The sequence below is a fragment of the Chiloscyllium punctatum genome, chromosome 26 (genome assembly GCF_047496795.1).
Source record: "Chiloscyllium punctatum isolate Juve2018m chromosome 26, sChiPun1.3, whole genome shotgun sequence".
Taxonomy (NCBI): Eukaryota; Metazoa; Chordata; class Chondrichthyes; order Orectolobiformes; family Hemiscylliidae; genus Chiloscyllium; species Chiloscyllium punctatum.
This window is the reverse complement of record NC_092764.1, coordinates 63,697,958-63,725,731: the sequence shown is the minus strand read 5'-3', so window position 1 is coordinate 63,725,731 and position 27,774 is coordinate 63,697,958. Positions and strand designations below refer to the sequence as shown.

At 45.0% G+C, this 27,774-nt stretch overlaps 1 protein-coding gene across 1 annotated transcript; it reads right to left on the bottom strand.

The window, feature by feature from the left end:
- Positions 1 to 29: 29 nt before the first annotated feature.
- On the bottom strand, positions 30 to 27,183 carry LOC140496218 (uncharacterized). Its single transcript, XM_072595718.1, has 12 exons — positions 27,154 to 27,183; positions 25,434 to 25,476; positions 25,221 to 25,339; positions 16,562 to 16,678; positions 16,439 to 16,469; positions 13,610 to 13,754; positions 12,541 to 12,679; positions 5,257 to 5,373; positions 5,109 to 5,151; positions 4,914 to 5,020; positions 1,498 to 1,616; positions 30 to 78 (listed from the first exon to the last, which is right to left on the bottom strand). The coding sequence occupies exons 1-12, from the start codon at positions 27,181 to 27,183 to the stop codon at positions 30 to 32; spliced, it is 1,059 nt and encodes a 352-aa protein (XP_072451819.1).
- Between the last annotated feature and the right edge of the window lie 591 nt (positions 27,184 to 27,774).

The window sequence follows — 27,774 nt, the reverse complement described above, 5'->3', positions numbered from 1 at the left end:
AAAAGCCAGGATCATTTTGTTCAAATTGCTTAGAACCGGGAACGTCCTGTAGGTTTTCCTGAAGGCCACATCATCCTGCTGTTGAAGAAAGAGAATATAAATATTCAAAGGAAGCAAACCACTGACAGTATATTTCAGAGCCAATTGTCTTCATTCGCTTGACCTTGACATCAGTTTGAAATACTGACACGCCTTTATTCATAATGGCTTTAAGATACAAGTTTCTGACAATAAAAACAACAATTGGGAGAGAACAAGTTGGGTTAATCTGTGAGAGACAGGAATTTAGAATGATTATTTGTCGAGAGTTGAGTTTAATCTGAAATCCTGATTGTGAGGGAACAGGCCTACACCTTCAGGCTACATCCTGTACATTCTGGCAGGTTTGAGGCTGTGTCAGAGGTGAGCTGGGAATTCCAGCAAGTGCAGCACCCTTCACATTAACAGACCCTGCCTTGTCTCAAGGCAGCAATGGGGTTGGTAATGGGCCTCACAGATATCCAAGTACAAGAGTATAAAGCCACTTTGGTCTAGCTCCCCAGCTGTGTTTCAGTAGAGGCCCAGGGGATCTTTTCTATCCACCTGAGAGGGCAGTGAGGCCTTTGATTTAATGCTTCATCTGAAAGACAGCCCCTCTGCCACTGCAGCACTTCATTTACACTTCACTGAGGGACCAGCTTCGATCAGGTGCTCAACTCTCCAGAATGAAACTTGAAACTACAACCATTGATTTGCCACAATTTCAACTTAAAACACTTTAACAAAGGCAACATTTCACTTGCCACATCATCGAAAATTCAAAATAGTCAGTCCTATAGGCCACGGGTGAACTGATTGAAGTCCCTCCCAGGAGGGGAGTAAAGTCAAGCATCAGCTCCTATGAAAAGCTAAGACTCGGAAGACAAGTCCATGAGAGGAGCTTTCATGATTAAATGAACAATTTGATAAATAAACCTAAAGGTTAATGTTTTAGATTCTTTCAGTGTTTCGGTGTGAACATCCTGTATGGATTTTCCCCTCATACACCCTGTGAATCCATATTCTAATTACTTCTACCCAACCTGCAGTTTTCCATCTGCTCACATCCAAGAATACAAAGAATTTCAGGCTGGGATTGCAAGGTTTGAAATAGGGATCATCACATTGGAATGTTCACAGTGAAGTTCAGGAGTTGTTGGCAATTCAAGACAGCAACATTTGATTCAACATTGCCCCTTCTCCTCGTCAAAGGTTTATTAACAGGTGATCATTGCTTTGGGTTTGTTATTATACTGTTCATTGTGTGAAGAAACTCAAATAATCAAAGCATACACCAAAATCAAAGTGAAACGTGGAAACTAGTCAATTGATCCAATCAGTTTGTATTAGCGTATGTGTATGTAGCCTGTAATTGATTGAAAGAAATAACAATTCAGAATGAACAATAAAACAGAATGGATTTGCAGCAGAAATACACTTCAAAAGGAGAATGACAGCCTTGAGAGCAGATTTTCTTACCTGATTGTCTCAGAGCAGTGAACTGTAATCACTATGAAAATGATAAAGGCCCCAACAATAATCAATGCAATAGAATGTGTCGATGAAGCAACATCTGAGGCATCGTCACTGTGATAGTCCTTTGAGAAAGAAAATTCGAAATGGTATTATATCAAAGCACCATCAGGGATCTAGCCACAGGTCCACCATATTTAAGGGCTGATCACAAAAATCCTGAAAGCCGTTAGAAATGTTCGAAAGGCACTTCCGCCAATTCATACCTTAACTCAAGGCTGAAAGAGGAGAGGTTGAAGAAATAACAGGAAAAAGGAAAATGAAAGGAAACATGAAATATGGACAAGACGAAAGAAGTCCAGTCTCCAGTACAACATGCCTTACTGGTGCAGAGGGAAATTTCCAATACTGGCTGTACCAGCCTTCAACTGCACAGTGGTTGTAGGTGCCCTTGTAATCCTCGCTGCATTTAGCTCCCAGAAGACAGTGTCCCATGGCTGTGAGCAGCTGGAGATGTTTGTGGATTGTGCCATCTTGCAGCGTCTGTCAAACCAGCTTCGTTGCCAGTGGGTGACCCTGTTTTCTTTTCACATCAGAATTGAGGCAGTTCAGCCTCAACCAACTATTCTGAATGTTCCTTAAAACTCCAGCTCCCACCCAGCTCCCATTCAATGTGCAGAAGAAACCGAGGTCAAAAGGATCAGAGAAATATCTGTCAATCAAAATGGAGCAGCTGGACAAAACAGCGGAGTATTAGAAACCAGGATTGTTGAAGTCCTTTTTAATTAATTGTCTCTGTTCTATTCTGTTAAATCTACATCAAATGCCGCCTAAATTAAGGACATTTCATACACTGGAGAAAGAGACAGTCAAACCAAAATGGACATGTAGCAATTCAAAACGAACCCTCAGAAACCACGATTTCTGTAAAGGGGACAAACAACTCCAACAATTCGGTCTGCTGTTTAATGGATTACACATTTCCAATCTCATCTACATCAATGATCATGTGACATGTTGTACTGTCGGAAAAATGATAGCTTACAGTGGCCTGTTCTGGGTGAGAGAAATGTGCACTGGGCATCTAGACTTTGCTTTGGGATTCTCTCTTGCCTGATGCATTTGGAGACATCAAAATTTGTGCCGTGTTTTATTTTGGTGCTGGGTTGGCAAGGGGTTCTGGGAGAAAACTGCCTGCCCTTGGATCATTTGAACTTGAAATGCCTCGACCTTGACTATTGCCAACTTGACTCTTTCCTCGGCTCATCAATGACAATGTCTGATCCCACAAGGATGGAGAGAGTCAGGTGAGTGAAGTGGCTCACAAGAGTAATTGCAGTGATTTCAATGGCAGTGTAACAGAGTAACAGCAAAGGGAGCTGAAGGACACAGCATGAAACACATAACAAAGTGGCATCACAGAGCAAGGCAGATCAGCGATTCACAGGGAAATGTTTCAGTTCAGTTACTGATAACTTCATTGTGATCAAGAAATCAGGTCGAAACAAATTAAGTTGAAATGGAAAGCCTGGAGGGAAGGGAATGGGAGCAGTGGGGATATAAAAGAATAGTGTGATATCAGCACAAGGGGAGGAGGAGCAGATTCCAAGTAGCTGGGACTATTTTTCAAATAAGGCACAACCCTCTGTCTTTCTGGTACGTTTATACACTGTGCACTGAAAGAGGACACGGTGGGGCACCTCCGTTGTGTTGAGTTCACACCCTGTAGCACGTGACAATCCAGGATGCTTCACGTGTTGGACAAGGTATTTTCTCATGAACCTGTTCAGAATTGTGATGTCACTCCTCTGGAGCAGGGAGGACTTGAACCCAAGCCTCCTGCCTCGGGGTAGGGACACTACCCACTGTACCACAGGAGCCCTCTTGTGCTGGACAATCACGTACACAGGAATTATCACCGTCTGGAGCAGCTTGAGCTTCAGAGTGTGAGCAGGAGCTGACATGCTGCAGTTTAAGAATCCCCGAGCAGAGAGGGAATGAATGACTGCCGAAAGAGAACCAGGGAGGAGTCCCAATGCATCTTTCTCTTTGATTGGAGGTGGGTTTGTGAACTGGTGATGGCAATGCCAAACTGTGAGCACCTTGGTGACTCTGTTTCGGGAAACACCGAGAAAATTCCGAATGATGACAGTGGAAGTGCAACCACTACTTAAGGGAATAAACATACATTACTGTAGCCACAGACACCAGGGGGGTATGTTGCCTCCCTGTTATCTGGGTCAGTGATGTCACTGAGCAGCCAGGGACCACTCTAAGGGGAAAGAATGATATGGGAGACTGGGCAGAAAAGCAAGAACCCACAGGATCCAAGAGCACGGGACAAATTGAATCTGAGCTGTTCAATGATAGGAAGCAAAGGGCAATGGGCAACAGTGCTTTTGTGATTGGGAGGCTGTTTCAGTGGGGTTGTGTAAGGCTCTGTCCCTTACTTTACTTGGCAGGTATCAATGAGGTAGGGACAGGATTCAGTATGCAGATGTTAGAAAAATGGATAGTGAGGAAGAAAGCTTCAGGCATTAGAGAGATTACCACTGAACTGGGAGAAAACGCGATGGAGAGAAATGTAAGTAGGGAATTGGAAGAGGGCAAATGGGTGAGGGAAGAAACAATAAATAGTGGAATACTGAGCGGTGTGAAGGAATAGAGAGACTGTGGAGCACATGTTCCCTGAGGTTACAAATTAGGTCGATCAGCTGCAAAGAAGGCCAATGGGATTGTTGATTAACCAAGGTGTAAAATATAGCAGCAGAGAGCATCAGCTCAATCTAGGGCAGACACTGGTGGAGTCCTGCACACAACACCATTTACAGGGTTACTGGAAGGATTTAATCACAGCCAAAATGTACACAGAGATTGACAAAGATATCACCAGGAATAAAGATCACAAGGACAGATTGGAGAGACCAGGCTTTTTTGGAACAGGGAAGGTTGAGGAGAAATTTAATTGAGATGGACAATGCAATAGGCGCTTGAGGCAGAGTGAGCCTGTTTCCCTTGGCAGAGAGATCATTAACCATGGGGTAGAAATTTAGATTAATTTGTGGATGAATAGAGGGCAGTTGAGGAGACGATAGGGATCTGGAACTCGCAACCGAAAAGTGTAATGGAGTCAAACCCTAATTATGTTCAAAAATGAAAATTGGATCTGCTTGTAATTGTTATAATTTACAGAGCAGCTACTGGAAAGTGGGATTGATTTTGGATAGATCCCTCTCGGTACACACAGACGTGATGGACAGAATGGTCCCCATCTGTGCTTTCAATGATCTATGTCTCTCTGCTTCCCTTTCATTCCACAATGAAATTGTATTCAAACCACAATGAGAGGACAGATTGATCACAGCATGCTGGAGATTTATTGTTCCAGAATAAAACACAGTATTTGATTGGATCATTTGTACCAGTAACACAGCGAAAGAGGTCAAGTGGTTGCACTTGCAGGTGATGTTGTGAAGCTGACTTTCTGTCGTACAGCCAGACTCACTCCAGATGCCATGACTTGTGCTCCCTACAATGAAAAGTTAGAAAATCAGAGGTGAGCCATTACTCCTCAATTCTAAAGCTAACAAATTTTGTTTTATCAAATGTTAACTCACCTTTTCTGAAATCCCAAAAGGCACATTTTCCACTTGAGTTAGTCTAAAATGGAATTGATTTACATCATAAAGGACACTCATTCACTTAAATAACTTATTTGTTCAGTTGCACAACGATGAATGAATGAATGTTTGTTTTTTCCCTTACCGGCAAGGTTGTGTTCTGGAAGACAATGATCACTGGGTCTGTGAGGTTTTCAATGGTGACATTGACCACTTCTATTCCACTTACTAGATTGTTTAACACAGTGCTGTTCTTGTCACTCTGGAGACAAAGAACAGCAAGAGTAATGTATACTTAAGGCCTGTGTATACTTTTTACAGATGGGACAGTGTATTTTAAACAGGATTAAATTTGAATAAATTCGTATATCCAACCCTTTTTGCAGAGACTTGGCCTTATTGGTATTTCAGTAATTGAGGCAAAATAAGGAGCATTTCTGAATGGTATGAGTGTACAGCCAGCATGAAACTGCCCACCCAAACAAGGCAGAGGCAGCTGAGGTTTGCAGAAACATGTTTGGATTCATTTGTCAGAATGTCCTCACCAACATATGGGCAGCACGGTGGCACAGTGGTTAGCACTGCTGCCTCACAGTGCCTGAGACCCGGGTTCAATTCCCGCCTCAGGCGACTGACTGTGTGGAGTTTGCACATTCTCCCCGTGTCTGCGTGGGTTTCCTCCGGATGCTCCGGTTTCCTTCCACAGTCCAAAAATGTGCAGGCTAGGTGAATTGGCCATGCTAAATTGCCTGCAGTGTTAGGTTCAGCGGTAAATATAGGGGAATGGGTCTGGGTGGGTGCGCTTCAGTGGGTCGGTATGAACGTGTTGGGCCGAAGGGCCTGTTTCCACACTGTACGTAATCTAAAAACATTCCAAAAGGCTGATTAAAACTGAATCCTCATATCTTCTTTACAACTTTGAACACATTGTTTATGATCCGACATTTGAAGGAAGAATCTCTTCCTGTAATGAGAGGCTGTTCATCCGGGGCACTGAATATTGGAAATAGAAAAGTTCATGTTGTGTGGATGGAAGTAATCTCCTGATCTCTGTACTGGAAAGGAACACTTTGTCTGTGACTGCCGATGTTCCAGTTTACCTGACATCAAGTTAAAACTGGGAATGGTTTTGCAATCCATGGATTTTCCGATGGTTGTAGCACCTTCACTTCCATTTCAGTATTTACTCCAGGTCTCCCAATGTCAGCTATTTTCCCAGCTCGTTAAAGCTGTTCCAACCCATACTGCCCAATTCTTTTACAATTACAGAGGACTTCCCGGGATATGAGAGATTGGGAGAATTGGTGAGTATGAACTGGCCAGAGTAGAAAATTACTGAATGAAAATGGAGCATATAAGGACAACTAATGTTTGAAAAGTCAAAGTGAGGCAAAAGATGAAATAAACAAAAACTGAAAGTATTGTTCCTGTTGGTTCCTTTGTTATTTTTATTTGCTGGAGACTGGTATTCTGGAAGAAACACCAAGCTAATGATAGATCAATATACTGAGTACCTTGTGTCCATTTTCACACAAGAGGAAGCAGACAAAACACCAGGAATAAACAGTAAACCTATTAACTAGGAGCAGGAGTAGGTCACTCAGCCCCTCAAGACTATTTTGCCGTTCAAATGATCATTGCTGATTTAATCTCTGCCTCAACTCCACTGTCCTGCCCTCTCCCCATAACCCTCTAACCCAGTATTAATTAAACATCTGTTTCTCTCCTCCTCAAATTGATTCAGTCTCCCATGTCCACTGCATTCTGGAATAGAGAATCCCATAGATTCATGACCCTTTGAGAGAACAATGGATGAATGAAGGGATTGGGGTTCTCGTCAAGAATACAAAAGTATTATACGTGAGATGCAGACAACTGTGATCAAATGATTCTTATGACGAGTATAAAGAGGGTAGGAGCATTCTGAAGAGGGAGATCAGGAGGTCAGAGAGGGGATATGAGAGCCTTGACAGATAAGGTTCAGGAGTCTCTAAAAACATGAACAGTATAAGAGGAGCTCGAGAGAGAATCGGGTCCCTTATAGATCAATGAGGTTCTCTCTCTGTTAGGAGAAGGGAGAGATACAAAATAAATACTCTGTGTCAATATTTTACTGTGGAGAATAAAGATGGTGGCGAGGGAACTCTGGGTAAATAAATATTGATGTGTTGAAAACAGTTCACATTGCAGAAGAGGAAGTATTGAATGTCTGAGAAAACATAACGTTAAATAAATCTCCAGGACCTGATCAAGTGTATCCCAGAATGCTGTGGGAAGTGACGGAAGAAATTGTGGAGCCCATTCAGAAATATTTGACTCATCTGTCATCACAGGTGAGTTGCCAGAGGACTAATGTTGTGCCTTAATTGAAGAACATTACTTGGAGAATTGTGTTCAAGAGTCAGGGGGTCATGATGCAGCGATGTAAGACATTGATTAGGCCACACGTAGGATTTTGTGTTCATTTCTGGTCGTCAGTCCAAAGGAAGGATTGGAGGCTTCAGAAAGAAGAGTTTACAAGGATGCTGCCTGGATGAGAGGGTATGAGCTATAAGGAGAGGTGAGTAAAACTTGGAATGCAGGAGCTTAGTCAAAATCTACAAAATGAATGAGATGCATAGCTAGGGTTGACATCACTGTCCTTCTGAGCAGTTTATGCTCTCAAACCCAGTGTTCTCCTGCTATAACTTCAATACAGCCCAGAACTAAAAACTACTTAACAAGTTTTGTAAATTGAAGGGTCAAATGTGATGTTCGTACAGGCACACAAGCCCCCATACAAGAGGCAAAATACAGTTAAGTGGCAGTCTAAATGATTCATGTAATTTGGTAGCTTTTCCTTTGAGTGACAGAGTGAGTGCTGAAGCTGTGTTCTCTCCTGTTTTCAAGTGTGGGTCTTGTGTCTTAAACAGTGCCACAAGTATGGCAGTGAGCTTACACAGGTGATCGAGGTCAGTGAATGTATCTTCAAAAGGACATTTCCCCCCAACCACACCACTCTCACCACACGCTGCTCAATGCACCACAGCCATATCACCCAGCAGTCCCTGGGGACTGGGACTCAGACCAAACATCCAGATACTGCACCTTGTGCTCATGCAGAACCCAGTGAGGCCAGACCCTCACCCAGTTCCTGCTGCTTCCACAAAACTCCAGCTACTCGGTATAGCAGCCCCATCACACGACACGGTACAATACAATCACTGGGACATTTCTCTCTCTCTCTTGTTGGAAAATGTTGACCATGAGAGTATGAAGCAGCGTGTATGAGCATAAACCTGCTGTCCTTTCTTGTATCCCACTCTGAGGCACAGCACGACATTTCACGTTGTTAACTTCCTAAATGTAGCGATTACTTGATATAATATAATCCGATTGTTATTTTTCAAATGAATTAACTTGCATTTTACTTCAATGTTGATTCTGACTACGTTACCTGGAAAAGTTTTGTATTTCCATAGATAACAAAAATGATTCTCGATATCAGAACATTTGGCTGTTCCTTAACCTTGTCCAGAAGAGTTGGAGGCAATTCAATTTCAACCTTTCGGGCTCAGCTTGAGACATTTTTCTGCTGGATCTGTTTGAATGAAACAAGGTAAATCAGTTGTTTATCATGAGCCCAGCTGGTGATAATACTGAACCAGTTAGATTCCAGAGTGAAACCTGACTTGATTGACTGTAAAGTTTATTTTTCCAGTTTGGGTACCATGGTGATCAGTCACTGAACATAAGAGGTTTCTCATATTCTTTTGACTAAGAGCAGAAGTTTAGCATACAAACTGGAATAACCAACAACATGATATAAGTGAGACGTTTTGGAAGTATTCAATCATAAACAGCAAAAAGACCCATGAACCCATTTCCACGATAGTATCTCTCAAACAGACTTAACCCCCTGTGAACTGTCACTCCGGTCAATTTCTTACTCAACTGACAAGCTCACCAGGGTGACATTTACACATTCACCTGTGATCTTTTCTCCTCATTACTGCATTTTCTGAGATACCCAGACACTGACAGACTAAGAAATGCTAAGGGATTTTTTCTGCTCTGTCTACCTGTACAGCTGAAACAGCTTTTTTTTTAGATTAGATTAATTTTTTTTAGATTACTTACAGTGTGGAAACAGGCCCTTCGGCCCAACAAGTCCACACCGACCCACCGAAGCGTAACCCACCCATACCCCTACATCTACATCTACCCTTTACCTAACACTACGGGCAATTTAGCATGGCCAATTCACCTGACCTGCACATCTTTGGACTGTGGGAGGAAACCAGAGCACCCGGGGGAAACCCACGCAGACACGGGGAGAATGTGCAAACTCCACACAGTCAGTCGCCTGAGGCGGGAATTGAACCCGGGTCTCCGGCGCTGCGAGGCAGCAGTGCGAACCACTGTGCCACCGTGCCGCCCATGACATTTTGACATTATGACATTTTGTTCGCTCTGATGGTCTGGGGACTGTCAAAATTAAACTGCTCTTTTACTGGTATGTATTCTTTTCTTTCAAACCTCTCCCTACCCTCTCTCCAACTGTCTCTCAGTCTGTCATGAATCTTAAATTGGTAAACACTCCAAGTATCTCACCTTTCTAACTTGGAAGTATTTCACCATGACCTCATTGTCACTGGGTCAAAATCCTGGAGCTCCCTCCCAATCCCATTGTGGGTCTACCTACAGCACAGGGACTGCAGCAGTTCAAGAAGGGCATCTCACCGCCACCTTTTCATGGGCAACTCGGGATGGGCAATAAACGCTGACCCAGTCAGTGACACCCACATCCAATGGGGGGAAAAGAAACAAAGAAACATTGTCCAATAGTCTTTCCATCAGGTGACATGTTTGGGTGTTTAGCTTAAGCACATCATTTCATGGAGAGGTCGTTTTGATCCAATGCTTCACAGAACATTTTTCACAGAACTGAAAATCCATTTACCTTGAGAGTCCAAGATCCCTGATAATAGCATATTGGGAGCCTTTATCACAGTCTGTACTCTGAAATACCAGGAACAATATGCTGAAGGAAAATAGGTGGAAAGGCAACTTGTCAGAGGGAGATCAACAGTTTATACAGAAATACTGATCGGTTCAGTGAGTGGGCACAAAGTTGGTAAATGGAGCAGAATGTGAGAAAATGCAAAGCTGTTCATTTTGGAAGGGAAACCAAAACAGTGTCATTTAAATGGAGAAACCCTGCAGAAAGCTGCAACACAAGGGGACTTGGGGAAACTTGTGCACAAAACACAACAAGTCCACTCACAGGTGCAGCAGGTAATCAGGAAGTCTAATACAATATTGGCCCTGATTTCAATGGAGTTGGAATATAAGAGTAGGGAAGTCTTACTGCAACTGAACAAGGTGCGAGTGAGACCACATCTGTAGTATTTTGGTCCCCACCTCTTGAATACATTCAACATTTTGTCATCAACTACTTCCTGTACTAATGAATTCCACAGGCTCACCACTGTCTGGGTGAAGAAATGTCTCCTCATCTCCATCCTAAATGGTCTACCCTGAATCGTCAGACTGTGACCCCTGTTCTGGACACACCCACCATCAGGAACATCCTCCTGCATCTACTCTGTCTAGTCCTGTTAGAATTTTATAAGTCCCGATGAGATTCCCCACTCATTCATCTGAACTCCAGCAAAAACCATCCTAACCTCGCCAATCTCTCCTCATGTGTCAGTCCCGCCATCCCTGCAATCAGCCTGGTAAAACTTCACTGCACTCCCTCGAGAGCAAGTGTATCCTTCCTCAGAAAAGGAGACCAAAACTGCAACAATATTCTCGGTATGGCCTCACCACGGCCCTGGACAAGAGTCACATGTAGTGCAGACCAGGTAAACACAGCAGATTTTATTCCCGAAAGGGGATTCGGGGATTTCAATATCTAACTCTAATAGACTTACCCTGTGTTCCAGTGTTCTGAACCTTTCCCACCCAGGGCACCTGTACAAGGCTGAAAAGTTGTTGTGGCCATTCAGGGAGAATGGGAGATGTCAGGGCCAGTGGAGCTGGGGAAGACCGATAGAGCAGGGGAAGGGCAAAGACTTTTAAATGAAGGGGGAAACGTTGAAGAATGGAGGCATGTGGGACTGTAAGAACAAGAGGTATAGGTCAGAGAGGTTTGAGGAAATCTCATAGTTTTCAAACAGTGTGTAAGGTTGGCCAACGTCAGTGCTGCAGGAGCCACACCTCAAAGTTGAATCATTAAGGCCACACCCACAGATTGAGGAAATGGAAGAATGTAAAGCTGCATCATTCTGTCAGAGCATTTGCGAACCCACTTTAGAAAGCTTTGCTGTATTCCCTTCTCCCACATGGACGTACAGTACTTCACCTCCCCTTCAATCCATCCCCGCAGTTCACCACAATTCCTTCCCCTGGTAGTGAGCTCCACATTCTCTTGGAGTAAACAGGACTCCAAGAGTGATCTAACCAAGATTTGAGATAAGTTTTGCATAATTTCCTTCCTTTTCAGTCTGTTCATCCTGATGTGAACTAAGCACGATGATTCTTTTATTCTGAACTTAAAAACCTGCATTTTTATAGAATCCCTACATTGTGGGAGCAGGCCATTTGGCCCATCAAGTTCATACCGACCGTCCAATGAGCATCTCACCCAGACCCACACACCGACATTTCCCATGGCTAACTCACCGAGCCTGTACACCCCAGGACACTATCACGGTCAGTCCATGCAACCTGCACAACTTTGGACTGTGGGAGGAAACCTGAGCACCTGAAGGAACCCCATACAGACACGGGGAGAATCTGCAAACTCCACATTAACAGCCACCCAAAGGTGGGATCGAATCCAAGCCCATGACGCTGTGGGGTAGCAGTACTATCCACCAACCACCATGCCACCCTAATTAACTGTGTACTGCTGCTGAGATCCTTCTGTTACTGTCCTCAAATTAAATTCTTGGTTTTCAAGTAAGAGATGATGTCTTTATCTTTCAAACCAAAATATGTATCACATGTTGATACGTATTGATATTTGTTTGTAAACTTTGTGCCCATTCTGCAATTATTAGATTTCTGATCATTTGTGGTAATCCCCATCTTTATTGGTTTCATCCATAAATTTACAATGTTTTTCAATTCCAAACTCGAAGTGAATAATAAAAATTATCAACAATTGTGATGTATCTCCTGATGCCAAATTCAAGAGCACCTTTGGAGAGGCTCAGGATCGGATTCAGTATGACCCTGAGGTAGTTCACAAACATTGAGTGGAATTAAATAAGTCTAGAATACAGTATCAATGTGAATTCACAGGAAGGGTTAACTTCAGTTTAAAATAACTACACTGAAAGATTCTCACGCCCTCTCACAACATTTTCTCTAAAAATGGTGTTAGTTTCCAACACATGATAGTCATTGCTTACAATGCCCAGCTAAACACAACACTCACCAAATCTGATGGAGGAAAGTGAAGTCCTGGGAACTTTTCAGCTTCTATTTTTTGAATGTGAGCAAAGTAATTTGGCGTTGAGAAGGATTGATTTCCTCCTTCAATTTCTATCTCTGCGAGTATTCTCTCCAGTGTTGTACTACAACAGAAACACAATTTAATAAAAGCAGAAAGTGCTGGAAATATTCAGCCTGGCAACATCTGTGCAGTGAGCAACATGTACATGGCTCCACAATAAAACGTAAAGGGGTCACCCCCACAAGCTCATAACCAGAGGGACCTTGTTGATGACACATGTAGGATTTTCCAGGGGAAATGCTGTAAAGTGCTTCAATAAATCCAGGAAAACATACCGTGGATTATTAAGTAAATGATGAAATGAAGCAAGATATATTTCTCATACAGTGAGCCCTGGGGGTGCTCAGAGTCTGGCAGCCAGCATTACCAGGGACTGGGCATGTGTGTCAGGAACTAACCATTTTAATCACGGATTAGTGCGATCAATCAGGGAGCTTTAAACAGACAAAAAAGGGAGCTTTAAAAAGGTGAACATGTAAAGAAATTCTTCCATCTTCTCGTGATATTGCAAATGCCCCCATTCCATCAGCAATGTTAACAGACCTGCTCACCACTGCCAACATGGAACCTGACCTTGATGGGTGGAAATTATCCTGAACCAGGATCTGAACCAGGAACATAGGGAAAGGAGAGAAATACCCAACACGTGACAAAAGGTAAGCACCTGACCCCCACACAACATTCACGTGAACGCTTGCTCGTAGATGTTTAATTTAATCACCGGGCTGAAACTGGAATTGTACATTAATTGGAGGTGAAAATTAGACGGTGTCTATAACAGACAGCTGATTAGCAACAAGTTGAAAATCACAGATCTCCTGCAGTGTCACATGGCCCATTGAGTCTGCACCAATCAGACAGTCAGCCAAGGCTGGAATTGAACGGAGATACCTGGTGCTGGGAGGCAGCAGTGCTAACCACAGTGTGACCAATCAATCCCACAGATTCTGTTCTCAGATGAACATCACATTTTATGAGCACTGATACCTACCTGTCAGGAATGACACCATCACATTGCCCAAGGAATTTGTTCACTGAATCAGAGTTGATCATATTTTTCTCCCGGGAAAGCAGTTGCTGCATCATGTCACGGCACATTTGGTTGGGATCCAAATTCTGGGGAGTGGGATTGTTACCTGCACGATGACGGAATATGAAGGAAACAAACTATAAGCAAGTAAAATGGTTTGAACTTTATCAGGAGTAATACAGGAAATAACAAGAAATTACCCAAAACTCGCAACTAGAATTGGGGAATTGGAAACCTTTGTTCAGATGTTTCTTTGAAAGGAGGAGAGGATGTTTAGTCATAAGCCCGTGGGTAATGTAAGAAAGGGCTCTTTATTTATTTATTCATTTGTGGGATGTGGGCGTTGCTGGCTGGCTGGCATTTATTGCCCGTCCCAACTGCCCTTGAGAAGGTGGGGGTGAGCTGTCTTCTTGAACCAGTCCACCTGCTGTGGGTTGACCCCCAATGCCATTAGGGAGGGAATTCCAGGATTTTGACCCAGCGATGGTGAAGGAATGGTGATATATTTCCAAGTCACGATGGTGAGTGTCTTGGTGAGAAATATGCAGGTGGTGGTGCTCCCATGTCTGTGCTGCCCTTGTCCTTCCAGATGGGTGTGGTTGTGGGTTTGGAAGGTGCTGTCTGAGGATCTTTGGTGAATTTCTGCAGTGCATCTTGTAGATAGTTCACACTGCTGCTACTGAGCATCAGTGATGGAGGGAGTGGATGCTTGTTGATTTAGTGGGGATTAAGCGGGCTGCTTTATCCTGGATGGTGTCAAGCTTGTTGAGCATCTTTGGGGCTGCACCCATCCAGGTAAGTGGGGAATATTCGCTCACACTCCTGATTTGTACCTTGCAGATGGTGGACAGGCTTTGCGGAGTCAGGAGTTACTCGTCACAGCCTCTGACCTGCTCTTGTAGCCACTGTGTTAATGTGGTGAGTCCAGTTGAGTTGCTGGTTAATGATAACCCCAGGATGTTGATGGTGGAGCATTCAGTGATGGGAACATCATTGAATGTCGAGGAGTGGGGGATAGATTGTGTCTTCTTGGTGATGGTCACACCCTCGCATTTGTGTGGCTTGAAACATGTCAGTCCAAGCCTGGATATTGTCCAGATCTTGTTACATTTGAACTTGGGCTGCTTCAGTATCTGAGGAGTCATGAATGGTGTTGAACATTGAGCATTGGCAAACACCCCCAGTTCTGACTTGGTGATGGAGGGAAGATCATTGATGAAGCAGCTGAAGATGTTTGGGCCTAGGACACTACTCTGAGGAATGTGTACAGAGATGTCCTGGAGCTAAGATGACTGACCTCGAACAACCACGAGCATCTTCCTACGTGTCAAGGGATGACTCTAAATACCAAAGATTTTGCCCCCTGATGCCCACTAATTCCAGTTTTGCTAGGACTCCTTGATGCCACACTTGGTTGAATGCAGCCTTGATATCAAGGACTGTCACTCTTACCTCACCATTGGAATTCAGTTTTTTTGTCCATTTTTGAGCCAATGCTGTAATGAGGTCAGGAGCTGAATGGCCTGGTGGAACCTAAACTCGGCGTTACTGAGCAGGTGCTGCTGGAACGCACTGTTGATGGACACCTTCCATCACTTTCCTGATGGTCGAGAATTGGATTTGACTTACCTTTTATGTGCAGGACATGCCTGGGCAAATTTCCATTTTATTGTGTAGATCCCAGTTTTGTTACTGTACTGGAACAGCTTAGCTAGGGATGTCGCACGTTCTGGAACACACGTCTTCAGCGCTATTGCTATTTGTGGGCGGCACGGTGGCACAGTGGTTAGCACTGCTGCCTCACAGCGCCAGAGACCCGGGTTCAATCCCCGCCTCAGATAACTGTCTGTGTGGAGTTTGCACATTCTCCCCGTGTCTGCGTGGGTTTCCTTTGGGTGCTCCGGTTTCCTCCCACAGTCCAAAGATGTGCAGGTCAGGTGAATTGGCCATGCTAAAATGCCCGTAGTGTTAGGTGAAGGGGTAAATGTAGGGGGTGGGTTGTGCTTTGGGGGGTTGGGCCGAAGGACCTGTTTCCACACTGTAAGTAATCAAAAAATTTTGTCAGGTCATTTGCAGAATCCAGCATTTCCAGCCATCCCTTGATATTATGTGGAGTGAACTGAATTGGCTGAAGATTGGTATCTCTAACGCTGGGGGCCACTGGAGGAGGCCAAGATGGATCATCCACTCAGCACTTCTGGCTGAAGGTTACTGTGAAAGCTGAGGGGAATGATGGTTGATGCAGAGCAGTGCATGAGTGAAAATCAACAGGATCTGGTGGGAGGGGGGAGAGACAGGTTAGGGGGAAGACTACACCAAGTTAGTGAGATTGGTGGACTCCTGAGGGGAAGTCTCCTGAATATAAAATACCATTGCCATCATTATCTCATATTTAATTCTATTCTGAAGACTTTGGAAACTAACAGCAGGTTGCTCTACATTTGCAGTAAAACAATGGATACACCATAAAGCTGAAATCATTGGAACTGTGGTTTAGATTAGAGTGGTGCTGGAAAAGAACAGCAGGTCAGGCAGCATCTGGGGAGCAGGAAAATTGACATTTCAGGCAAAAGTCCTTCATCAGGAATAGAAGCAGAGAGCCTCCAGGGTGGAGAGATAAATGGGGGCTGTGTTTTATAAGAAAATTCAAACAAGATATTTCCACAATCTGCTGTTACAGTGGTCTTTCTACCACTGTGCTTCCATCCAGCAAGTTCTGCACTAATACAGCCATCATTGTAGCACAATTCCCAAAACTGAACAGTCGATTTTATGATAAAGTTCATTTACCTGCTGAAGAGGACAGGCTGGAGGATGATTCCTAAAGTGGAAATTCATACGTGAGATATTTTTCAATCAAATCGATGTTTATAAATAATGGAATTGAGATACTGAAGGGTAATTCTGTCTTACCGGGGGTGTTTCACAGGGTCTGCCTGTCACTGGGGTAGTGACACTGACATGATTGGAAAGGTTACTCTGTGTTGTAATTTTAAATGGGTCACCACTTGGAAAAAAGGCAAAAATGTCCTGTAAAGAAATATGGTAAAAATATTGCAACAGATCATCCTAAATTAAAGCTTCATACTATAAGTATTTCACAGATTGATTCATCTCCAACATGGAAATGTTAAACATCTTCATGTCTCTACCTGTCATCAGAGCACAGAAAAATGAAAAGTGTAATTGATTTTGAGCAAGTGAAAGGAGATCAGGGAACATTCCAGAATGTCCCTGTACTTGATCAGTACCCAAGTATCATTTAAGTGTTTAACTACTTCAATGGTGACTAAATTGTGATCATTATTATCACAAAGTGTCAGTCCGCACACTCCAAATGTGAGAATTCCCAATTCTTAGCCCTTCAGTGAGTGCTATTGTGTAACTGCACTATCTATCCCTGATCGGAGGGGAATCCCACATTAACAGGAGTGGAATTGGGGCTAACCAGGGGCTCAGGCTGAGATCAAGTATTGGACTGCTGAAGGAAATCCAAACATTTAAAATTAAAGCTTTAATACAGCTCTCACTGGGGCCCTATTCAGCCTTCCCAGTCTGGTGGAGGTTCCAGATGTACCTGCTAAACATTGAGGCCTAGCAGGCAGGGACACATATAAACAGATGGACATGGAGCAGGAGCAGGCCAGACAGGCCTTGGGCCTGTTCCACAATTTAATAAGATCATAATACAGTGGAGCAGAAGGAGGCCATTTGGCCCATCGTATCTGCTCTGTGATTCAATAAGTTCAAGGGTGATGTGATCATCCTCACTTCCACTTCCCGACCTTTCTCCAATAATTCTTAACTCTGTCACTGAATAAAAATCTGTCTAACTCAGTCTTTAATACACTTTATGGCCCTGTCTCTCCAGGCCTCTGCAGTAAATAGTTTCATACGACCAGTGCCTCGGAGAAAAGACATTCCTCATCGTCTCTGTCTTAAACAGACACACCTTACCCTGAGATTATTCCGTCTGCCTCTGAACTCTCTCATGAAGAGAAATAACCCTCAGCATCTCGCCTGTCAAACCCCCATAACCGGAAATGTTTCAACAAGGTCATCTCCCAATCTGTGAGACCTCAAGTACAGGCAAAACCTCCTCAACTTCTTGTCATCCCTCCATACAGAATCACAGAATTCTTACAATGCAGAATGAGGCCATTTGGCCCATTGTGCTTGCACACCTCTTCAAACAAGCATCATTACCTCATCCCAATCTCCTGCCTCCTCCCCATAACCTTGCATATGATTTTGATCCAAATAACCAGCCAACGCCCTGTTGAAGGCATCAATTGAACCTGCCTGCACCACATTTCCAGGCAGTACATTCCATACTCTAACTCTTCACTCAGTGAAAATGTGTTTGTTTGTTCTCCCATCACCCCTGTTTGATTTGCCCATCCCTTTAACTCTCTGCCCTCTTGTCCTTGTACCTTTCACAAGCAGGAGCAGTTTCTCCCTGTGGGCTCCATCCAGCCCACTCGGTTTCAAAAGCCTCTATCAAATCTCCTCTCAGCCATCCTTTCTCGAATGAGAACAGTGTCAACTTCTTCAATCTATTCCCATCACTTTCATTCCTCATTCCTGGACGTATTCTTGTAAATTACTTCTGCATTCTCTCCAACGCACTTACATCCTTTCTATAATAATATGCCCACATCTCCTAACAATACTCCACTTGTGGTCTAACCAATGAATTATACAAGTTCAACATCACCTCCCTGTTCTTGTACTCCATGCCCCTACTAATACAGGTGAGAATACTGTGGCCTTCAACTGCTCTCTCCACTTGTCCCACCACCTTCAATGATCTGCGCACCTAAACACCCAAGACCCTCTGCTCCTGCACCCCCTTTTCCTTGGGACCCACACAGTGAACATTTCGGGACTATCTCCAATGCCCGTACATCTTTCCTTAGAGTAGGGGACCAAACTGTTCACTGTCTTCTTGGTGTGCTCCAGCAGGTGCCCAGTTTCATTTTAACAAGTCTTCCTTATTTTTACACTTCATTCCCTTTGAAATAAGGAGCAACATTCCATTGGCCTTTCCTATTACCTTCTGAACTTACACACTCACGTTTTGAGATTCCTGGAAGAGAACTACTAAAACCCTCTTTTGTCGTTTTCTACAGGCTTTCTTCATTAAATAACAATCAGCTCCTCCAATCTCCCTGGCAAACCTGACAAACAGCCATGGTGTGATTGAAAACCATGTTCCCAGAAGACCAGCCTGGGGTTCAGCATTACTAATCCAGTTACATTCCCACTTTCCCACCACTTCCCCTCCAGTTTGATTGGGCCGTGCTGTGCTGCTTTCTCGTTATTGCCAGCGCCAACACGTTCTCAATACGCACCGACCTTTCGTCCTTTCACACAATTAGTTCCCTTTCTTCTCTTATGCAGGCTCTTGTGAGACCCAGCAAACCACCACAAAGAAGAGACACAGACTGGAGTGCTTCAGTTCGAACCCCACCTCTGAAGAGGATGCTGCTGAGTGCTCAGAGGATGTCCCAGCAAGGCTTTCACTGCACCCTGTACCAGCTCAGACTTTCATCTCAGTGGGTACACTTTCTAGATTAGAGATAGGAGCACAGTCTGGTGAGCACATCATTGTGCTGTCCCACAGTTGGCCGAGGAAGAAATGTCCCAGGTCACTGGTCAGGAGAGAACTGGAGACCAGGCACTTGCACAACACCAGGCAGAATATGACCCTCTGTTCACAGCAATTAAAGGAGATCAGCAACATGCAGAGAAACACCCAGCAACAGTATACAAGCTTGTCTGCAGCAGGCAGGAAAGTGAATCCAAGGATGGATGAGTGCACCAATGCTAGCTCTGGCACCATGGACAGGCTGGTGACTGCTCTGGAAACCCAGGTCCTGCACACCAAGTGCCTGCTGCTTATACACCCAGGCCTGAACTCCATTAGTGTAGCTATCGGCTCTCAGCATCAATGGCAAAGCCAAAGGGGGATGAGGGACCTCAACCTCATTCCAGATCCTTCTTCCTCTCAGGGAGACAGGATGGTGTCAGCAGACACCCACAGGAGAAGGAGTCCCACATGAGACCTCCCGCAGCTTCTCAGGACAGTCTAGTGGTGTCTGGCCCCTTCACCTCCCTCCTGCCTTTGATGCTAATACCTACTGAAGTCCAAGCCAAGAGGGATGAACCTGAAACCCGGCAGGACAATCTCAGCTAACCTGGGCCCTCTAGAATCAAATATCCCTGATTTGGGTGACCAACCAAGTCTTCCAGGCTAACAAGACTGGCTACAGAGAACATTGCCTCTATCCCAGCAGCAGAAGGCCGGACTGCACTGAGACATCGGACTGAGACTGAAAGGAAATTAAAAACTGCACTGAGGGCGTATGGGTGACAGGGATGACACATCAATGCATTTCTCTAAGAATATGCTCCTTTGCATTCTCAAAGTGTCGGCTTCATTGTCTGTGTAGCTGTTGGATATAGTGAGAGGTGAGCAGCCTTTTCAGATATCCCAAGGGAGAAAGAAGCTGTCATGGCCAAGCCTTACTCATTCTCTCAGAAGCACCCAACTCCTCGACTGCAGATAGCATCAGAATTATGGATCCTGAACTGTGACCTCGATGACTACAGCTAAGGCAGGTTAATGTTAACAACACTAAGGATAAAAACAATGTTCAGGGATTCTGATAGGGCCTGGCCTGCACAAATCATCCACATTTACACAAACCTTGACAGTGAGAGGGTAGGTTCAGTGATGATATCACATATCTCTGCAGGCAACGTTTTATTCATTCTCTCAGCTTTCGGAGGGAGTGTATTGTCATTAAAAGCTGGGAGGTACACAATGGGGCGTTCACATCTTCCCTCTCCCTCATAGCACAATGATCTGCTGAGAGAATCTGCACAAAACACTGCTTCTCTCTGGTTAGGTGCTGTCCAACAGGATGCCCAAGTTTTTCAGGGCAATTGAGCAGTTTGACCCATTGAAGTCTAACCAATGATGGAAGGCTGTAATGGAGGTCCCTCAGAATTGCTCCCAACCTGCTGCAAATCGTGAGGGACTGCATCACCCAACACTCAGATCTCATGCTGTTGTTGAAGGTCTAAAACTCCATAACCTCATGAGATGGGACTGTCCTATCTCACTGACTGCTGCTTTCTCCAAAATAGCAGGAAAACCTGCAAAGTGCAGATACTGGAAGGTGGAAGCACCTGAAGAGAGCAAGCAGACAATCACATGAAGAACAAACCATTTCTTCATTAACAGACAAGCTCAAGGAGGGCACAAATTGTCTGCTCCACACATACTGACCTGGGGTGTCTTGCCATACACCTCACCGAGAGTTACAGAATGAAAGGAAGTTGAAAACCCAGCACATTCATCCTGGAAGCAGGTTTCAGTTATTTCCTCGTGCTTGATGAAACATAGCTCTATCATGCTTCCTTGGGCACCTCTCCTTGTCAATGTCCTGATCCTCATCTTCCTCCTCAGAAACTTCCTCAATGAAGTAGCACACCCTTTCTGGTTCGACTCTAAGTCCCAACAGGAGCAGTCCAGGCAGCAAAGCCTCACAGGAACACAGGAGGCAAAGATGGCCATTCAGCCCATTGAAACTGCCCTGCCCTTCAGTATGATCATAGCTGATTGAACATTTCAAAAGTCCTTTACTCACCCTATCCCCATATTAGTGACCACCAGAAATGTATCAATCTCTCCCTGAAACATCCTCAAATCTGGATTCTCCACATCCTTCTGCGGAGAATTCTTTGGAAGACTGAGAGTTCCAAAGGTTCACAACCCTCTGAGTAAAAACAATTCTCCTCATTCACACCGAAGTGGCATCCCCCTTATTTTTCAATTGTTCCTGGTTCTAGACCACCCCCCCACTAGGGGTAACGCTTCACCCGCATCAACCGTTTTACTATTTTGCATTTTTCAGCGAAATAATTTCTTATTCTTTGAAACTCTAGAGAACAAAGACCAATTTTTTTTCAATCTTTCTTCATTGGACAGTATTACCAACATCAACAGGTCTATGATCAGTTCCATTATGGCCTTGGTGGAAACATGGACAGTGTCGTGTCTCTGTTCTGCCTCAGTCTGAGACTTTTCTAAAGGTGTCATCAGCTTTTGATGGAGTTGATGAAGTGGGAACCTTTTCGGTTGCCGATGTTTACCGGCTGGTGATAGAAAACGATCAGAGCAAGATGGGTGCACTCTATAGCACCCTGTACCTGGGAGAAACCAGCTCTGGGGGAGAATCCCACTGTTCAGGCTGCTTGATTGAGCCAGCACATACATCATTTGTAGATGTATGAGATTCATATGTGTCCCTGTCTGCAAAGTAACTGGCAGAAGCAAGCAGCTCATTAGCATCCCTGAGCTCGAAAGTGAAGTCTGAAGGGGGTGACAAGGTGTGTGTTTTGTCTAAAAGCAGCCATGATGATGTGCTGAGGCTGGGTGTTTGGTGATGCCCACTTGCATGGATCAAGGGTGGAAGAGGACAGTGTCCATGGAGCATGTGGTGAAATGATGGAAAGATGGAGTTGTCCAAAGGCATGGAGAAGGAGGCAATAAGCTGCAGTTGCCAGGTAACCGCAGTGACATCCATGGAGTTTAGTTTGAATTGGTGTCATCTAGTTTCTCAGGGACAGGGAGGAGAACTGGAAGCTGCATACAGTGATGGGATTGGGGCTGATAATGAGATGCAACTTCATGGAAATGAAATGGTGACCGCTCATGTGCAAGATTCAGAATTTGCTGTGTGAACTGTTGGGAAAACTGGAAATGTTATTCCCAACATTGAGGACCTGATTTTTCCATTCTCTCTGTATTTTCCCAATTTTCTTACCATTTCCCATGCCACTCCCTTTCCTTTCCCTTTCCTCTCCAACAAAACCAAGGAACAAATTCATCTTTTGAGAGACACTGGGACAGTGTCATTGATGAGTGTCTTGTTGCAGCTCCTGATCATGTTGGTCTTATCCAAACTCTCCACAATTACTGAGGCCAAACCCAAGCAGTCTATTGCTGATAATGACAGTTAAAGGAAAAGCTGATCAAGTGGTGAACCAATTTTGTGCTGAAATGGTGAATTTGCTGAAGAAAATACAAACTGGTGAGAGCACTTCAGCATCGGTCACAGGAACTAAAGTACTTGAGCAAGAACTTACAATGTCTCAATGATAAACACGTGGAAGCAAATTCAACAAAGATTGATCTTCACTTTAAAACGTCAAATGTCAAAAACCTCTCTGAGATCGTGTGACAAATACCGTGAATAGGAGAAGGAATTGCTGATGGCTCAGAATAGTTGGCTGAGTGCAGAATTAAAAACCAGGGCGGATGGATTACTGATGCTTTGACATGAAAAGAACAATTAAAGTTTGAAATGCTGATACAAACTGGGAAACACGAATGATGAGATATTCAGTGTGAAAGACAATATCCAGACTTTACAACAGGCAAAGAGATCTTTAAGGAACAGATTTAGGACCAATTAGTAACCTATGGAGGAAAAGTCTAAAAATGAATGAAATTGCCATGTAAACTGGTCAAACTTGTGTCTGGGATTTACAGATAACTCTGAAACAAAGATAACTGCACTGACCAGAGGGGTTGAAAAAAATCAATAAATTTGAGAATGAATTGGGAGATAAGAGAGAAAACAAATGTTTGAAGGAAATTAAGTGGCAGATAACATTCACACTAACTGTCAGACAATAATCATCTCCAACAAGAGAGAATCGAACATTCAAGCCATTACTATTGTTGACTTTCCCCCCACCTGCCCCCTTCCCCCCCCCCGGAACCTTATAACATCATGGTGTTACCCCTGACCAGAAATGGGACTGATCAGCTATATCAGTCCTGTGGCTGTGAGAGCAGGTCAGCGGCTCTGTATTCTGCTGTGAGTGACTCACCTCTGCACTCGTAAGCCTGTCTACAAGGCACACCTCAGCATTCTGATGGGATACTCTCCACTTGTCCTTACTATGGTTCCAGCTGATGACGGGACTGGACAGTTCAGATCTTAAAATGAAATCGGCCTTGATAGATTGCATAGATCATACTTCTATTTACTTAGATGTGGGGATTATGCATCAAATCTGACAGTGAGGAAAGCAAATGCAATATTAGCATTCACTTAGAGAGGGCAAGATTACGAGAGCAGAAATGTCCTGCTGAGGCCATAAGACAGGGGTAGAATGAGGCCATTCAGCCCATTGAATCAGCTCTAGCATTCAATCATGGCTGGCCTGTTCCTCAACCACACTCTCCTGCCTGCTCCCCATAACCCTTACTCCCTTACTGATCAAGAACCTGTCCATCTCTATCTTAAAGACACTTGGGCAATGAGATCTAAAGCTTCAGCACCCTCTGGCAGCAGAAATTCCTCCTCATCTAAATGGTCGTCCCTTCACCCTGAGGCTGTGTCCCCAGGTCCTAATCTCCTATTGGTGGAAACAATTTCTCCATATCCACTCAATCCAGGCCTCTTAGTATCAAGTTTCAGTCAGATCCCGCCATCCGACTACATGCCATTGAGTATGTTCCCAGAGTTCCCATTTGCTCCTCATGGGACAAGCCCTTTATCCTCGGGATCATTCTTTTAAGCCTCCTCGAGACCTCCTCCAATGCCCTTCCTTCGATATTGGCCCCAAAACTCAGACTCAGCAACACATTTCTGTTATTATATTCGATCTGTCTTAAAATTAATGTCAATAAAACATTTGCCCGTATGTTCATCTCGGGAGAATTCTGAATGAGGAACAACATTCTAGAAGCTTGGCAGTTCGCACTATAAAGGAAACCACTTGGTTGGCATCACATCCACCACCTTCAACACTCACTACGTGCAGCTCAGGATCACAGTGGTAGCAGTAAGTACCATTTATTGGATTAACTCACCAAAACTCCTTGAAAATCACCTTTCAAACCTGCTACATTCATCATCTTGAAGGATGATGCCAGAAGGTGAATGAAATCAGCACCGTCTGCAAGTTACCCTTCAAGCCACACACCATCTGATCTGGTCATAAATCACCATTAGTTCACAGCCACTGAGTAAAACTCCCAGAACTCCCCTCCTGTCAGCATTGTGGGGATAAACATTATGGAGGTTCAAGTAGGCAGCACACAACCAGCTTCTCCAGAGCAATTAGGGACAGGGAACTATCGTTGGCCCATCCAGCAACACCTGCATCCTGGGAGAGAATGAAAAAACATGACTGATTTCCCTGGTTTGTCTGCACTAGCAGGAGCTCAGACACTGCAGCAGAGTTGGGAGGCCCATTGAAAATCCATGTATGGGCACTGAGATCAAAGTCAGAACGGGATTTCAAGCAGGAGGTTCATCTGAACTGAGAGGCTGAAATATTGTTACATTGCTGGTTTTTAAACAGATTAAAAGTAAACATCGAGACTGGGGTGGGAGAGCTACAGAATATTTTGCAAAGGCATGTTCAAGACTTGGGCAGAGCTGTATTGAACTGCAGTAAGAATGTGATAACAGTCTCACTTTCCAGGCCAATTGAACCTTATATTGGAGTTTATTTACAGTGTGGAGATGAGCACGATTCATACCTTCGATTCCAGTGTTAGGGCAAAGAAGAAACCCAGACGGTCACATCTGCAAGTGATCGTATCCACTCTGTTCCCCAGTCTGCTCATGGGGGTGTTACATCCATCCTGATCGAAGGGGCCTGTATTGGAGAATTATTAATCATGAGAATCATTCCCTCATTTACACATTCCAGTATTGAGTGATGTCAGCATTTTAAAACAATCTTCACTTACCATTTCCACCAGAGTCCCAGGCGCTGCATGGTGGAGAATCGGACTAAAATGGAAAAGCTAAACCAGAACATTAGCTTCACCAACAATAACACAGTTGAAGCAGCTGGGTCTATACAAACACATTGAGACATTTCTCTCTCGCCTGTCGCACAGGGTAAGGCAGGGAATTCCAGCCTCACTCCAGGTCCTAGCCCCCATGCATGCCGTGTCTTCACCATTCCCCAGACCTCCCCCTCACTGAGGAATAACATTTTGTCCTCAATATTGGCCTCACTTTTATTCCTCTACACTCCCAGATTAATGAGTTCGACACACGCTGTGGCCTTGAACGTTTCGTCCACCACCTCCTCCTCTGGGCCTCCTTTTACAACCAAGACTCCTGCCCACTCACCGAGGATCCCTTCTCCCACCTCCAAGACACCCCATCCACCTCGACACCCCATGCTGGCCTGTTACCCGCCCTTGATCTCTTCATTTCAAACTGCTGCCAGGACATCAACCGGCTCAACTTGTTCACCCCCCTCACCCACTCCAACCTCCCACCCTCACAATGCACAGCCCTCCACTCCCTCCGCTGCAACCCCAACCTCACCATCAATCCAGTGGACAAAGAGGGTGCAGTGGTGGTTTGGCGCACTGACCTCTACACCGCTGAAGCCAGGCTCGAAGACACATCCTCCTACTGCACCCTCGACCATGACTTCACCCCCCCCCCCCACATCACCAAACCATCATCTCCCAGACCATACACAATCTCATCACTTCAGGGGATCTCCCACCCACAGCTTCCAACCTCATTATCGAGGAACCCCGCACTGCCCAAATCTACCTCCTACCCAAGATCCACAAGCCTGACTACCCCGGCCGACCTATTGTCTCAGCCTGCTCCTGCCCCACTGAACCCATCTCCACCTACCTCGATACTGTCCTGTCCTCCCTGGTCCAGGAACTCCCCACATTTGTTCGGGACACTACCCATGCCTCCACCTCCTCTAAGACTTCTGTTTCCCCGGCTCCCAATGCCTCATTTTCACCATGGACATCCAGACCCTCTACACCTCTATCCGCCATGACCAGGGCCTCCAAGCCCTCTGTTTCTTCCTCTCCCAGCATCCCCACCAGTTCCCTTCCACTGACACTCTTATTCATTTGGCTGAACTGGTCTCCATCCTCAACAATTTCTCCATCGAATCCTCCCACTTCCTCCAGACAAAACAGGTAGCCATGGGCACCCACATGGGCCCCTGCTCTGCCTATCGCTTTGCTGGCTACATAGAACAGTCCATCTTCCGAAGATCCACCGGCAGCACGAGGAAGTCAAACAGTTCATCAACTTCACCAACACATTCCACCCCAACCTAAAATTCACCCGGACCATCTGTGACACTTCCCTCCTCTTCCTAGACTTCACCATCTCCATCCACGAGGACCGACACAACAGACATTTTTTGCAAACTCACCAACTCCTGCAGCTACCTGGATTACATTTCCTCCCACCCTACCTCCTGCAAAAATGCTATCCCATATTCCAAATTCCTCCACCTCCTGTGCATCTGCTCCCAGGAGGACCAGTTCCACCACAGATGGTTTCCATCTTTAAGAACCGAAATTTCCCCTCCACCACATCTCATCCACGTCCCGAACTTCCAGCCTCAAACCCCACCCTTCCAACCGCAACAAGGACAGAACCTCCCTGGTCCTCACCTTCCACTCCACCAACCTCTGGATACATCGTGTCATCTTCCGCCATTTCCACCACCTACAAATGGACCCCACCAGCAGGGATACATCCCCGTCCCCATCACATCCGCTTTCCGCAAAGACCGTTCCCTCCACCACTACCTGGTCAGGTCCATGCCCCCTAACAAGCCACCCTCCCATCCTGGCACCTTCGCCTGCCACCGCAGGAATTGCAAAACCTGCGCCCACACCTCCCCCCCTCACCTCTGTCCACATCCATCAAAGTTTCACATGCACTTCCACACACGTCATTTATTGTGTCCGTTGCTCCTGATTTGGTCTCCTCTACACTGGGGAAATTGGACGCCTTCTACAGAGTGCTTTAGGGAACATCCCTGGGACACCCACACCAACCAACCCCCCTACCCCATGGCTGAACATTTCAACTTCCCCTCCCACTTTGTCGAGGACATGACGTTCTGGGCCTCCTCCATCGCCACTCCCTTTCCACCCGACGCCTGGAGGAAGAACGCCTCATCTTCCATCTCAGGACCCTTCAACCCCAACGGCATCAATGTGGACTTCGCCAGTTTCCTCATTCCACCCCCCCCCCCCCTCCACTTTACCCCAGTTCCAACCTTCCAGCTCAGCACCAACCTCA

Excerpts from the sequence above, each read along its gene's own strand:
- LOC140496218 (XM_072595718.1), bottom strand. The coding sequence starts at position 27,183 with ATGGCGGAAGATGACACGATGTATCCAGAG. Across the intron at positions 25,340-25,433 it reads CTGGGACTCTGGTGGAAATG|GCCCCTTCGATCAGGATGGA; the intron begins GTAAGTGAAGAT and ends TCTCCAATACAG. Across the intron at positions 5,021-5,108 it reads CTTTTGGGATTTCAGAAAAG|GGAGCACAAGTCATGGCATC; the intron begins GTGAGTTAACAT and ends TTTTCATTGTAG.